Source organism: Centruroides vittatus, unplaced genomic scaffold (genome assembly GCF_030686945.1).
Source record: "Centruroides vittatus isolate TY-2023 unplaced genomic scaffold, ASM3068694v2 contig_466, whole genome shotgun sequence".
Lineage (NCBI taxonomy): Eukaryota > Metazoa > Arthropoda > Arachnida > Scorpiones > Buthidae > Centruroides > Centruroides vittatus.
Window position 1 is genome coordinate 422,348 of NW_027122260.1, and position 12,429 is coordinate 434,776.

General features: G+C 30.2%; 1 protein-coding gene across 2 annotated transcripts in view; it reads right to left on the reverse strand.

Moving 5' to 3' along the window:
* The window catches only part of LOC136977664 (sodium/potassium-transporting ATPase subunit alpha-like), a 155,414-nt gene extending 143,956 nt beyond the window's left edge, over positions 1-11,458 (reverse strand). For both annotated transcript variants that reach the window (XR_010881120.1, XM_067273197.1), the window contains exon 1: positions 11,341-11,458. Coding sequence is in view for 1 of the 2 variants with exons in the window: in XM_067273197.1 (XP_067129298.1) it covers positions 11,341-11,370 (30 nt within the window). In the remaining variant the exon portion in view is untranslated. The remainder of the gene's footprint in view (positions 1-11,340) is intronic.
* Between the last annotated feature and the right edge of the window lie 971 nt (positions 11,459-12,429).

The following is a 12,429-nucleotide window of genomic DNA, read 5'->3' on the forward strand; positions in this document are numbered from 1 at the left end:
TGCAATCACACGTTTTATCATATACAGATCGTTCATTAATCTGTCCGCTATTACAGCATCAACAGCAGCAAATGGATAGTTTCTTTTTTTTTTTTTTTTTTTTTTTTTTTTAACTCTTTCCGCCCTGTGGGCACTAAGAGGGCCTCTTTTAGTAGGCCCATTATGGGTTCGGCCAGGCCCACAATGGGGCGACCGGGTGGTGAGGGACGGGGCCCGACATATCCGAACGGACCACCCCCCGAAAAATTCCTGGGGATTATTCGACCCGTTCGGACTCGATCCCGGGTCCCCAGAGCGGTAGGCTGCCACCTTTACCGCTCGGCCATCCGGCCGCTGAATATTTTCTATAAACGAAAATTACTTTTTCGTGGAAGCCGCCATGTTAGTTTGTTGAATACTCACGGTCTTTGAGGTCGTTGAGACCATTGAGCTCAATGGTGAAACAGCGCTGACGTCACTAGTCTCAACGGAGAACTCAACGGTCCATTTAGAAACGTTGTTCTCTCACCGTTGAGTCAACCGTTGAATATAGAAACGTACGGTTTATCTATTTGTTTGGTGATTTTCGTCAGCTTCCTCCTGTTAAAGATACTCCTCTCTACTCGAGTGTTTTTTACAATTTGATTCTTTTGAGAAGTTCATTGAACTTACAGTTACTGTACTTATTAGTAATTCTCATAGACAAAATAGCGCAGATAGTTCCTTCACAGATGTCTTACAACCAGCGCCGGATTAAGCCTCTAGCGGGCCCTAGACAAAATTTAAATTGCGGCCCCATTTAAATAAGTTGCTTTTAAACAAATCTTATATAATGTGACATTAGCGTAGCTAGCATGGGTGACACCCGGTACGGATATCGTAGTGTCATCCCAAGTCACACCGTAGTGTCACCCTTTTTAACTCTTTTATAAAACACTATTGAATTGTAATATCTTCGCACTCTAGCAACTTGAACGCTATATCGAATATGCGATGTTGCGACGTAAAAGTTTAGATTTAGAAAATAAATCATAACCATACGTCAGTACTACCACGAGATGCGGCCCTAGGAATATTTCTAGATGGTGCGAGAGATCTCGTGGCGTACGGTTAGCTGTTGACCTTTTTTTTTTTAGATAATGGCTAGTCGAGCGGAGCTTAGTAGGAATTGTTAAATACAGCCTTTTCTGTCCTATCGAATTTCTTAAATAATTTTCAACTCGTTTTGAAACAGAGCAATCTTCTACACTGAAGCCGGGCCCCTCCGAGTTACGGGCCCTAGACATTTGCCTACTTTGCCTATTCGATAATCCGGCCCTGCTTACAACATCTAGTTTCGGCTGATATCTCTGATACACATCTGAACATTCTGACAAGAAATTGAGCCTATTTATCCAGAGATGAACTTGATCAGTTCCAAACGGCAGTAAAGCTATATCCAACAAACGAGCAAGTTAAACAAAGCAACGAAAACTACTTGTAGTCAACTAGATGCCCTCTTGCTTATATAGCATCTGAAAACACTCCAGATATTGCCCCGCCTTTGTCCAAAGATGACTCAGCTCTTGGTCTCTCCAATTTATGAGAGTCAATTTATGGGTGCAAGGAACAAGGTGCAAGGAATATCGGTGCTCTCGTCAATGGTTCACTAGGAACTATACGCTACATTATATATGCTCCTAATGCTCGCCCTCCAGCTCTTCCTCTGTTTATTTTAGTGGAATTCGATAGCTATCGGGAACCTTTCATCTATGGTAATCTGTTTCCAATAATCCCCATAACACGCTCTTCGAAGGATGGCAGTATATTGCGATCTCGTAGACATTTTCCCCTTATCTTAGCGTACTCGATGACTATACATTAATTACAGAGATTAACTCTTCCAAAATTCAAAATAGATATAGGGAAAAAAAGAGACAGCTATCGATCTTACCTATGTTATATTGAGTCGAGTGGAAAAAATAACTGACTCAGTATTTTTAAAGAGTTACAATAAAAATCGCTACGAGTCGATCTGTAAGTCCAAGGACCATAGTGATAGACAGAATTTCGTGACGTTGGCATAGCAATTAATTAATGGCTTATTCTGACCTTATATTTGTACCTTTAAATGATCCAATAGAAATCATATATATTGTTGAGAACGAATGATTCTTTGTTTCTTTTTTCCTCATAATCTAGAAAATAAAAGTGCGAGCAGCTTCGTTCCGACTACATGCTAATACAGCGTTATTTAACTAGTTTAAAAGGTAATGATTTATCAAATCATTGCCTTTTAAATCTGCTGCAAAGCCAGTAAAATTCCTTTCTTTCACACTGACGTAATGAAGTGAGCAAACAGGGTAACGTGAAATCAACAACCAATATGGCGATGATAAAAACTATCATCGCCATATTGGTTGTTGATTTTTCTGATTGGGCGGAGCGATGACGTTATATCACGTGACTACACTCCCTCTATTATAATTGCCACAGATAATTTATATACAGTATTAGACTCAATAAATCCATTACTTAACATTTAGAACACTAACATCGTGTTGTAGGTAAGTTACACTTATTAAATATATAATTATTCACATTTAAGAACTACTAGAATAAATGCAACACGTTTAGCTGCCATCTTCTAAAACTTCTGTTCTAAAACTTACACCACTTCATATACAGTACATTGTACGTTTGTATATTTTCAAAATACACAACATAATTATAATGAAAAAGAAAACATTGTTAAAAGAGAGAGACCAATGCCTAAATTAAATATAAATACTTCAACAAAAAGATTTGTTCACGATAAAATTTATGAAGACATAAAATGGCTTTGTGGATGCATAAAAATGCAAAAATTGTTTTGTTGGCCTTGCCTGCTATTTTCAAATGAAATTAGTGTGTGGAATAAGAATGGCTTTGACGATTTAAATAATTTGAGTAAAGCTGGCAAAAGACACGAAAATCGTAAATGTCACATCGATTCTTTCGTAAAATTGAAGCAGTTTGGAAATCAAAGCAGAACAGAATTTAACATTAGTAAATAATATAAAATAAATACTATATTGAAATTATAACAAGATAGATATAATATATCTGTTAGCCGTAACTAAATTAATAGATGTTATATGTTTTTTTATGAAAGCGAGAATTAGCATTTAGAGGCCATAGGGAATCTATCGAATCTAATAACAGAGGTAATTATATTTGTTTATTTATTAAGTACGTCAGCTAATCTATTAAAAATACATTTAGGGAAATCTACGGTTTTTACTGGCTTATCGAACAAACGAATACGAATGGACCCTAGACCATCACTGACGCGCAATTAACCGATTGCCCCTGGAAGTCGGCTTCTTACAGAAACCAGCTTCCTTATCATCAAATGTCACGGCACGCCACTGATTTTTCACATGTATAGAAATTTGTAATAAAATACATAAAATTAATATTTTATTATATCCGCATTAAGTAATTCAAAGTACGTTAAAATATGAAAGTAATCACACAATATGTATTTATATTTTAGAAAATACAAGTGAAGCGGCTCTACTACAGCTTCCATGAACGGTGTAAGGCAAACGAAATACTGCTCCTTTTTAATTGCGATGTCTTTCTGAATAAATGAAGTTAATGAAAAAATTCTGTGCTAGAACTACGTTTAAGTAATAAAATTAGTAATAACGAGCAATCATTTATCGCGACATCGTCACAATGCCTGGCTGCAATTTTTATCATATTTTTACTTTATTTTTTTTAACTCTTTCCGCCCTGCGGGCGCCAAGAGAACCTCGTTTTTTTAGCAAGCCCATTGTGGGTTCGGCATGGAGTGACCGGGTGATAAGGGACGGGACCCGACATATCCGAATTCCTGGGGATTTTTCGAACCGTCCAGATTCGATCCCGGGCCCCCCGTGGTAGGCTGCCACCTTGACCGCTCGGCCATCCGGCCGTCACTTTATTTAATTTAAAATGTATGCTCTCCATCTCAAATTAGTAGTGACTTGTCCCTGTACATCACACTTTTCCTTTAGCAATAGAGTCGCACCAGTCATCTGCCTAACACCTTTCAAGGGAAAATTTTTGAATTGAAATAACATGACTTACGGTTTGCATCGGAAGCTCTTATATACTCGTATAAATATCGGATCATCAATCATCATCCATGTACAGTAAATTGGGGATGCATCTAATTTGCAGGCAAACAAAAGCCTTGCAGTTAAGGCATTTCTAATGCTTTTATTAATTTTTTTAATTGGCACAATTATGTAAATTTTAATCAGCTACAACAGTCAAAACGTATTTTTGTCAATAACATGAACACTATCAAAAGTCTAGAGCTCTATGCCTTTGCAGGCAAATGATTTCTATCGTTGCCATAACCGTGAAACTCAGGAAAAACCCATAAAATCACAGGCCACGAAAGCATTAACTAAAAAACAAACGGCAACAAAAATTATTATTTATGAATTATTAAATACAATTGTCCGGAAGCTTATTGAGCCACTGGGCAGTTGCTCTATTCCTATTGGCCACATTAAAAAACAATTTACTTACTTATATTTTGTTTAAAATGGCAAAATTATGTATTTAACATCAGATAAACAAACCTTTTTAATGTTATAAATATACCGTACGAAACGCCTAAAGTTTTTCACATTTAAATAAAAAACTGTAAAAGAAAATTTTTGCCGAGAGAAGAAGCCTCGACTTTGGAAGATTTGAACTTTCGTCTGCTTGAGGAGTTTGAGAAATATAGTTTCTTCAGTGTTTGCTGTAATTTCTTTCTTTCTTGAGTATTAAAATAAAAGCAATTCATTCTTTAGACTTCCTTGAAAGTTTTTCGTGCAGTCGGACATCATAATGCGTAAAGCCTTCAAATCTTGAAAGAATATCACTATCAAATGTGTACCTATCAATCAAAACACACAAATATTTAAAAGACAATTTTTTCGTGTGATATTCACAATTTTTCCATAAATTATAACTGCTTAACTGAATAGCTTAACTGTTTACAGACAAACTGGTACCAATGTTTCCAAAACTACTGTCACACAAAAACATTCACGAAAATTCAAGAATAACATAAACCACGAAAAAGTTTTAAAGCTATAATATTCATGTCAACTAGCACAAAATGACTGAAAAGCTCGTTGCGCCAATATGCAGTTCCTAACTTTTTCAAAAACAATTTTGCAAACAAAGATGCTAAGATGTATATCAAAATCAACAATAGTCTACATTGTAAAATTAAAACAGTACAGCATGTAACAAATTTTTTCAAAACTCGTGCATCTTCAGTGCCAGTGCCTCAAGTCTTTGCAGGCAAAGCCTTTCCAGCACCACAAAACTCACAGAAATGAATCCACAGGCTCGTGAAACATAAAAGGAGATAACATTTTAGTTTAATAAAGTAACCATTACCGAAATATTTGCGACTGCGACTAAAATATAAAATGAATCCGATCTAACAAAAGTAGTTGTTAAACGATAAAGAAAGCATTCGTGTACAGTACAATAAAATAATAACATTGTATTTTGACTAGCTTAAAATCAGGAAAAGAGTTTTCCTTAACAAGACAATTAAACAATTAACGATTTATTGACATTAGTAGTAGTAGGGCTACACTGACCATCTACCCCAGGCGTGGCCAACATACCGCCCGCAGGCCGGATCCGGTCCGCTTAATGAATTTATGCGGCCGGATTAATCTTTCAATATTAGCTACTTAACTTCCAATAATTGGTTGAATGGATTCGCGATACTTTTTTTTATTTAAAAAAATTCCATTGTAGAGATGTACAACTTTTGTACTCGTCTGTGTGATAGTGCCAGAATAAAAAAAAATGATAAATTTAAAATATTAATATTTATCATAAAATAATGTATGATAGACAGTAATTCAATATATACAGGTGATATTCAATTTAACTTAGCAATTCGTGTGCTTTCTAGAAATGTAATACTAATATATTTAAACATTTGCTTAAATGAATCGTTTTTGTATTTAACGTTTTTTAATTTTAATATTTTCTTCGGCCCCGTGAAAAAAGTTTTCTTTCCAATTCGGCCCGGGGCCAAAAACTGTTGGCCACGCCTGATCTACCCCGACCTTAAAAATAACACCTTCCTCTCAAATTTCACATAAAGCCGATGTTAATTTAACAAGTTTCTTAAATTTAATATGTTTATTTTTGCGTTTTTGAATCAAATAACAATAAAATAACATAAAAAAATCACTTTCGTAATTCCGCAAATATTTAGGTCGTTACAAAATAGACAAAATGAAGAAATTAAACATTTAATCGTAGTTTTTCATGTAATGCTGACAGTTTCACAGTTTTAGAATAAAAACTCATTCGTTTTTTGATGCATCCTCTAGAGAGGGATGTATAACCTCACTTAAGCTAGCATTCCATATGCCGGCTTTTTACCATACGGAAATATTTGATTTCATGGTCTCTCCGAATAGACAAACATGCCGGCCATTCTGTCAAAATACGGTAAGAGTTTTATGTTTTTAATCATAACAAGAGTATTTTCAATAGTTTTTACACAAGTTTAAATTTTTTTTCTAACATAAAAACAAAGCTCCATTCCAGGTGAATTTTCTGGCTCCGATGTTCTTTCACTTTTTTTCAATAGTTACGAACGATTTTGAACTATGATTATTATGCTTATGATTATTGCTATTAGTTTTTTGTTTTGTTTCTGACATGAAAGTGGCTTGTAAACATTAGAGAGGTGGGTTCTTAATATTGTTCAAAAAAGGCAGTATTCGGATTGATTTTTTCTAATAAAATTTGTTTGATTAATTGCTTTTTCTTCTTGTCGTTTATAGCCTACTGCATCAACAAACGATTTTCAAAAGTCTACTTAGATGCATACTCTAGAAAAAATAACATTTGGCAGCACACCTGCGAAGTGAACAACAGCACGATAAGAAAAATCGGTTAGGAGACCGACATTTAAGCCCGCTACCTTAAAATATTCCAATCTGTTTTGTCAGTAATATCATGAAAGTGTTCTCTAAATAATATTTTAATTTTCTTGCAACACAATTTTGTTTTTCGTTATAATATACAGTAACCCTTAGTTACATCGCGGATTCGGATATATCGCGCTATTTTTTGTCCCCAAATTTTAAAAGCGCTTGAGTCGATACATTTTAAATTATAAATTGCCATTGAATTTCTTTTTGAAACGAAATACGATATTTTATTCCTACCATTGCCTTGAAACTACCACTGTAGGTGAAACAATAAATTCGTCAAGATATAAATAAGCAAAACAGGTGGACAGATTAATTATCAAGTGTATTTTGCTTTTTAGGAAATTTTTACTTTGTAATTTTATAAGTTTTGATGTTACGTTTATACGTTCAATATTTATTTTTTAAATTTTCAATTACTGTATTTTTATCATTTTTATTGAAAAATATAAATTACACGAATTTTTAATAACGATTTATTGTGAAATATAGTACTGTACTGTATAATAAAATTGCAACTGATATTCTGTTTTTATATCGGCAGTATTTGTCTCTAAATGTCATTGTTAAAGAAACGACAATGCTAAATGGGCGTTCGTGGTATCGATGTTTACATAAACGTCAATTAATACGAGAGCTACGAATAAAATTCAGTATTGCAAAACTAAGCTTATTTTAATCAGAAATACTTGCTGATGAAAGAATAGAGGATATATATTCCATAGCATGTATAATCTGTTTAGTACAAGCCCAGAATTTCTAGTACTCGGTTATATCGCGTTTTTTCTGTCTCTGACAAGCGCGATATAACGAGGGGCTACTGTATTACATATTTATTTATACAATGTAATACGTTTTTTTATTTTTATCATGACTTTATTGTACAAACGTCATACGAACTGAAGGTTAAAATATTATAGTAGACTATACGAGAAAGTTATACTGCAGTGCAGTCGATTTTGTTAAGAAAGGAGTGAATATTTTCGTGTGATCTAAACCGTTGCTGATAGAACATATTGATGTAAATGAGAACTATTATTCGCATTTGTTAATATTTGTAAACAATAATGCAATTTCTAAATAATATTTTATAAATATATAAAATTAATATTTAAATTACATACAGAATTTATTTTATAATTAAAAATATAAATATTGTCTAATTATTAATAAAACGGTACTTTAAAAATTAAATTTCTCGGTTTTGTTAAATTTTTTGTTAAAAACAAGAAACATTCTGTAAATATTTTTGTTTACGTATAAAACAACAGGCAAACAATTTCATTTTTTCTAAACTCTTTTCAATTTGTCTAAAACGATTTTTTAAATAAATAAAAGCAACAAACTTTATTTTTTCCGTGCTTTTCTTTAACCTTAAATTACAATTCCTAAATTAAATTATCTTTAAATTATAATAATTTATGTCAGATTTATATTCTTTTAAAAAAAACTTATAGAAAATAATTTTCCATTTTTTTATTTTAATACGAAAATTTTTAAATTAAAGATTTTTTTACTGAAGCAGCTTGTATTAAAGTATATACTGTACATGTATAATATTTGAAATTTTCAAATGGAATATGTAAATTAATAAACTTACAAAATGATCATATGTATATATAACCACTTCTTAAGTTGATAATAATAATAATAAGTGATGACATTGGTTTTAAAGCTGCCTTTCCTCTTAATAATTTGCTATTGAGTTTTATGAAGCAATATACTTACTTTATAATTAGTGTAAAGTTCTTAGTACATTATCATTCATACAGTATTTTTAGAAATTATATCCAGACGTATAATTAATAAATTTTGATGTAGGTTTAACAAATGAACATAATTTTATAAACTGGAAAATAAAGAAACTTAAACAGAAAAGTTTCGTATAACAAAAAAGAGAAAAAATGTAAACCTCTTAACTGCAATCTTGCTCAGATTCCCAAGAGTAACGACACTGTTAACATGGCAACAGCTTTTAGAGAACAAAACGTTTAGCAATCAATAGATATTTAGTATTCGTTAAAACGATCCACTTTGTATCATCTTATTAAATTCGATTAAGATTTTGACTTTCCTCGTCTCGATTAATTTCGTCACCCATTTTAACTCGTTCTAACAGATATTTTCCGATAATAAAATCCTAAATAAACATATCAACGTAATAAAATGTCGAATTTAAATTTTAAAATTTCTACGATCACGTAAACATACATTATATGAGTTTCAATCCGAAACGAATTTAATTAATTTAACTAATTTAACTTTCATATATTGCTAGATAATTGTATTTCCGATTTATAAAATGCTTAAATCTCATATTTAATATTCTTAAATAACGATCAAAATATAAGAATAGAAAAACTCACGGAAAATATTCAATAAAAAGAATTTGTATTACATAATAGTGAAATAGTGAATTGTCTTATTGAACCGCAGAAAATAAAAGAAATTTCAAGAAAAATTAATAAATTTTCGAAATGATTTGCGTGTAAAATTTATTTATAATGCATTGCACGGTATATTAAGCATAACAGTCGGTCAAACTGAACAAACATCTTTTATAAATGTAGACACGGAAAAGCAATAAAATAGTTTAGAAAAAAAAAAGAAATAACCAAAAGAAAAACAGGAAATGGAAGTTTGCTTCATAAAACTCAATAGCAAATTAATAAGAGGAAAAGCAATTTTTAAAATCAATGTCATCACTTATTGTTAAATACAGAATATATTTCGTTTGGTTATTGGACATTGTTATAAACACCAAATTAAATTTTTCTATTAATATTATTCAACACAAAGTTCAGGTTTTTTTCATCGTATAAGTTATGCCGAATCTTATTATTATTTTTTTTTTTCAAATTTTATATGATCGATATCATTATATTATATTTAAAAAATTTAAATCGATTAAAAATCAATGCATTAAAATATCACAACGTCGATACTGCCTTAATGAAATAGTTAAATATTAACATGTTTTTCTCCGTCAAATAGTCACGTTAATGAAAAGTTTAATATCTCATATTTAGAAACTTTTTTTTAAATGTAAATTTATCAAAAATATTTTTCCGCATTTACTATACGAATTAGGAAATTTTATATGTAAATTTTTAAAACTGCTTACTTTTCATCCCGTTCAATCTTAACTTTTTACATTTTTCTTTAGATTTTTAAGACTAATTTTTTTTCTAGGTTTTTTAATTAAGCAGATGTTTAAATTATATAAAAATTCAATAAAATTTGTTACTTTTTTTAGACTTTTTCATTATTAAATAATTTTACATCAATTTAAAATGTATTTTAAATAAGCGAATTAACGTAAACTTTTCGAATTCAAATAAATATTTTGATTTTTTTACATTTTCAAAATTAAAAAAGAATAATATTTTTTAAAAGATTTATTATTTCTTTTTACAAAATTGATATAACAATAATAAACAATTAAATAATATCGTGTGCCAAGCGAACAATTAAATTTAAATTAAAATTTTATTAAGAAAATAGTTTCAAGCAAGTTGTATGCACCGTATTTAGGATAAAACGTGTCATACAAACGAACCTGACACCGCGTATAAATGTATTAATGAAAATAAAATAAACATTATAATTTTATTCCGATTTTGATATTAATTTTTAAACTCGTATTTGCATATATTTAAATTTATTCAATGACAAAATTATGCTCTTAAAGTACGTATGTGAAATAAGAAGGTTTTTCTTTTGGGAAAAAAACAATTGTAAAATACATGGTCCTACAGATATTTATTTTAAATCAATTAAAATATTTTTAATTTATTAATTAATTAATTTTTATTTTATTTATTGATTATTTTTGAATATTTTGTATGTTATACATAAATAATTTTTATTAATATTTTTTATACATAATATGCAGTATAGACTGAATATATAATAACTATATTTTAATTCCAGATTTGTGAAAAATATTTAAATATTCCAGAAAATGTTCTAGAAAAAATTATTAGTTCCAAACAAAGCAACTCCTTTGAACACACTTTTTTTTTCTTATTCAAAATAAAATTAATTTTTAATATTAAATTAATAATTCTAATTTATTAAACAGTTAATATTTCAAATATAACATTCTTTTTTTTAATCTAAGGTTATCGAGAAAAAGTTTTATTAGGAAATAGATTTTAATAATTGGAATAATAGGAAATTACTGTTAGAGAAGCAGGTGGGAACAGAGGGAAGATGGAGATGAAATCTTTCCAAGATGGCTACTCAGGTAGATTTGACCTTTTCTAAATTTCCGCGTATTGACGAAAAACATAAATAACATGTTGGTCCGACGACTTAAGACTATAGAGAAAGACTTTATGCATAGAAATTTTTTGTAATGTTATTGCAAATTACTGACCTGATCATCTGTTTTCTCCGAATCTGCCATTCTCGACAACCGGTCGATTATCCGGATGAAAGTAGTAGAGTGACGTCAAGACGCGCGCGCACAATATATTCCCAATTGCGTCAATATCTAGACGTTATAAAGCAAAATCGAAGTTTTAAAATAATATAAAGCGTGTTAATAACTGGAATAACTACAGATAAGTTTTTCAATTACATTATAGTAATAAATATTACTGGAATATTTTATGCCAGTTGTTTTACACTATAAAACAAGAGAAGAAAAATAAATCCAGAATTCAAGTAGGCAATATAAAAACACTTCTAGACTTCTTTGTAATTTATTTCTCTTGATGAAATTCATGAACTTTAGTTCTACAAAAGAAATAATAAAGTTATAATGTACATTATATGCGACGTTTGGTTGCCAGTAATCGATTTTCTAAGATTCTGTATCCATTTTTAGAGCACTTATAATAATTAATGCCAGAAATCCAGCTGAGATGTCTAAAATATTACCAGTAAATTAGAATTTATGTTAAAGACTTTACGTGCAAATGCTATAAGTACTTTTGCGATGTTACAGTAACTATTTTTAATAAACTTCACGCCTCACATTTTCATCTCTGATCTTCCAGTCTTGTGTGTTAATACTAAAAGTTTAGATTGTTTTATGAATTAATTGAATTAAATAGAGACAAGTTTTAAATTTACGAATCTCTTTTAAGTTGAGCGATAAATAAGTGATGGAAATTCAACCTAAAATGAATAAAATACGAAATTTTAAGTAAACTTCGAGTGTTTTTAATATGTTCTAATGATTCTTAAAAATAAACTACATATGTAAAATGATAATTTAGATATGAAAATGTCCCCCGAAAAGTTATCACGAAATAGCAAGCTAATTGTGTGTCATCATTTGTCAATATCCAGCTTTAATGTTAGATAAATTATTTTTACATATCTAGATTTTGTTTTAGATACATATAAACATCAAATTATAACTTGATGTAATTTTATATTTTATTGTAAGAAAATTGTATAAAATATTTGGATATAAAATCATTAAATTTATTTAAGAAAAGCTAACATAATAGGACTA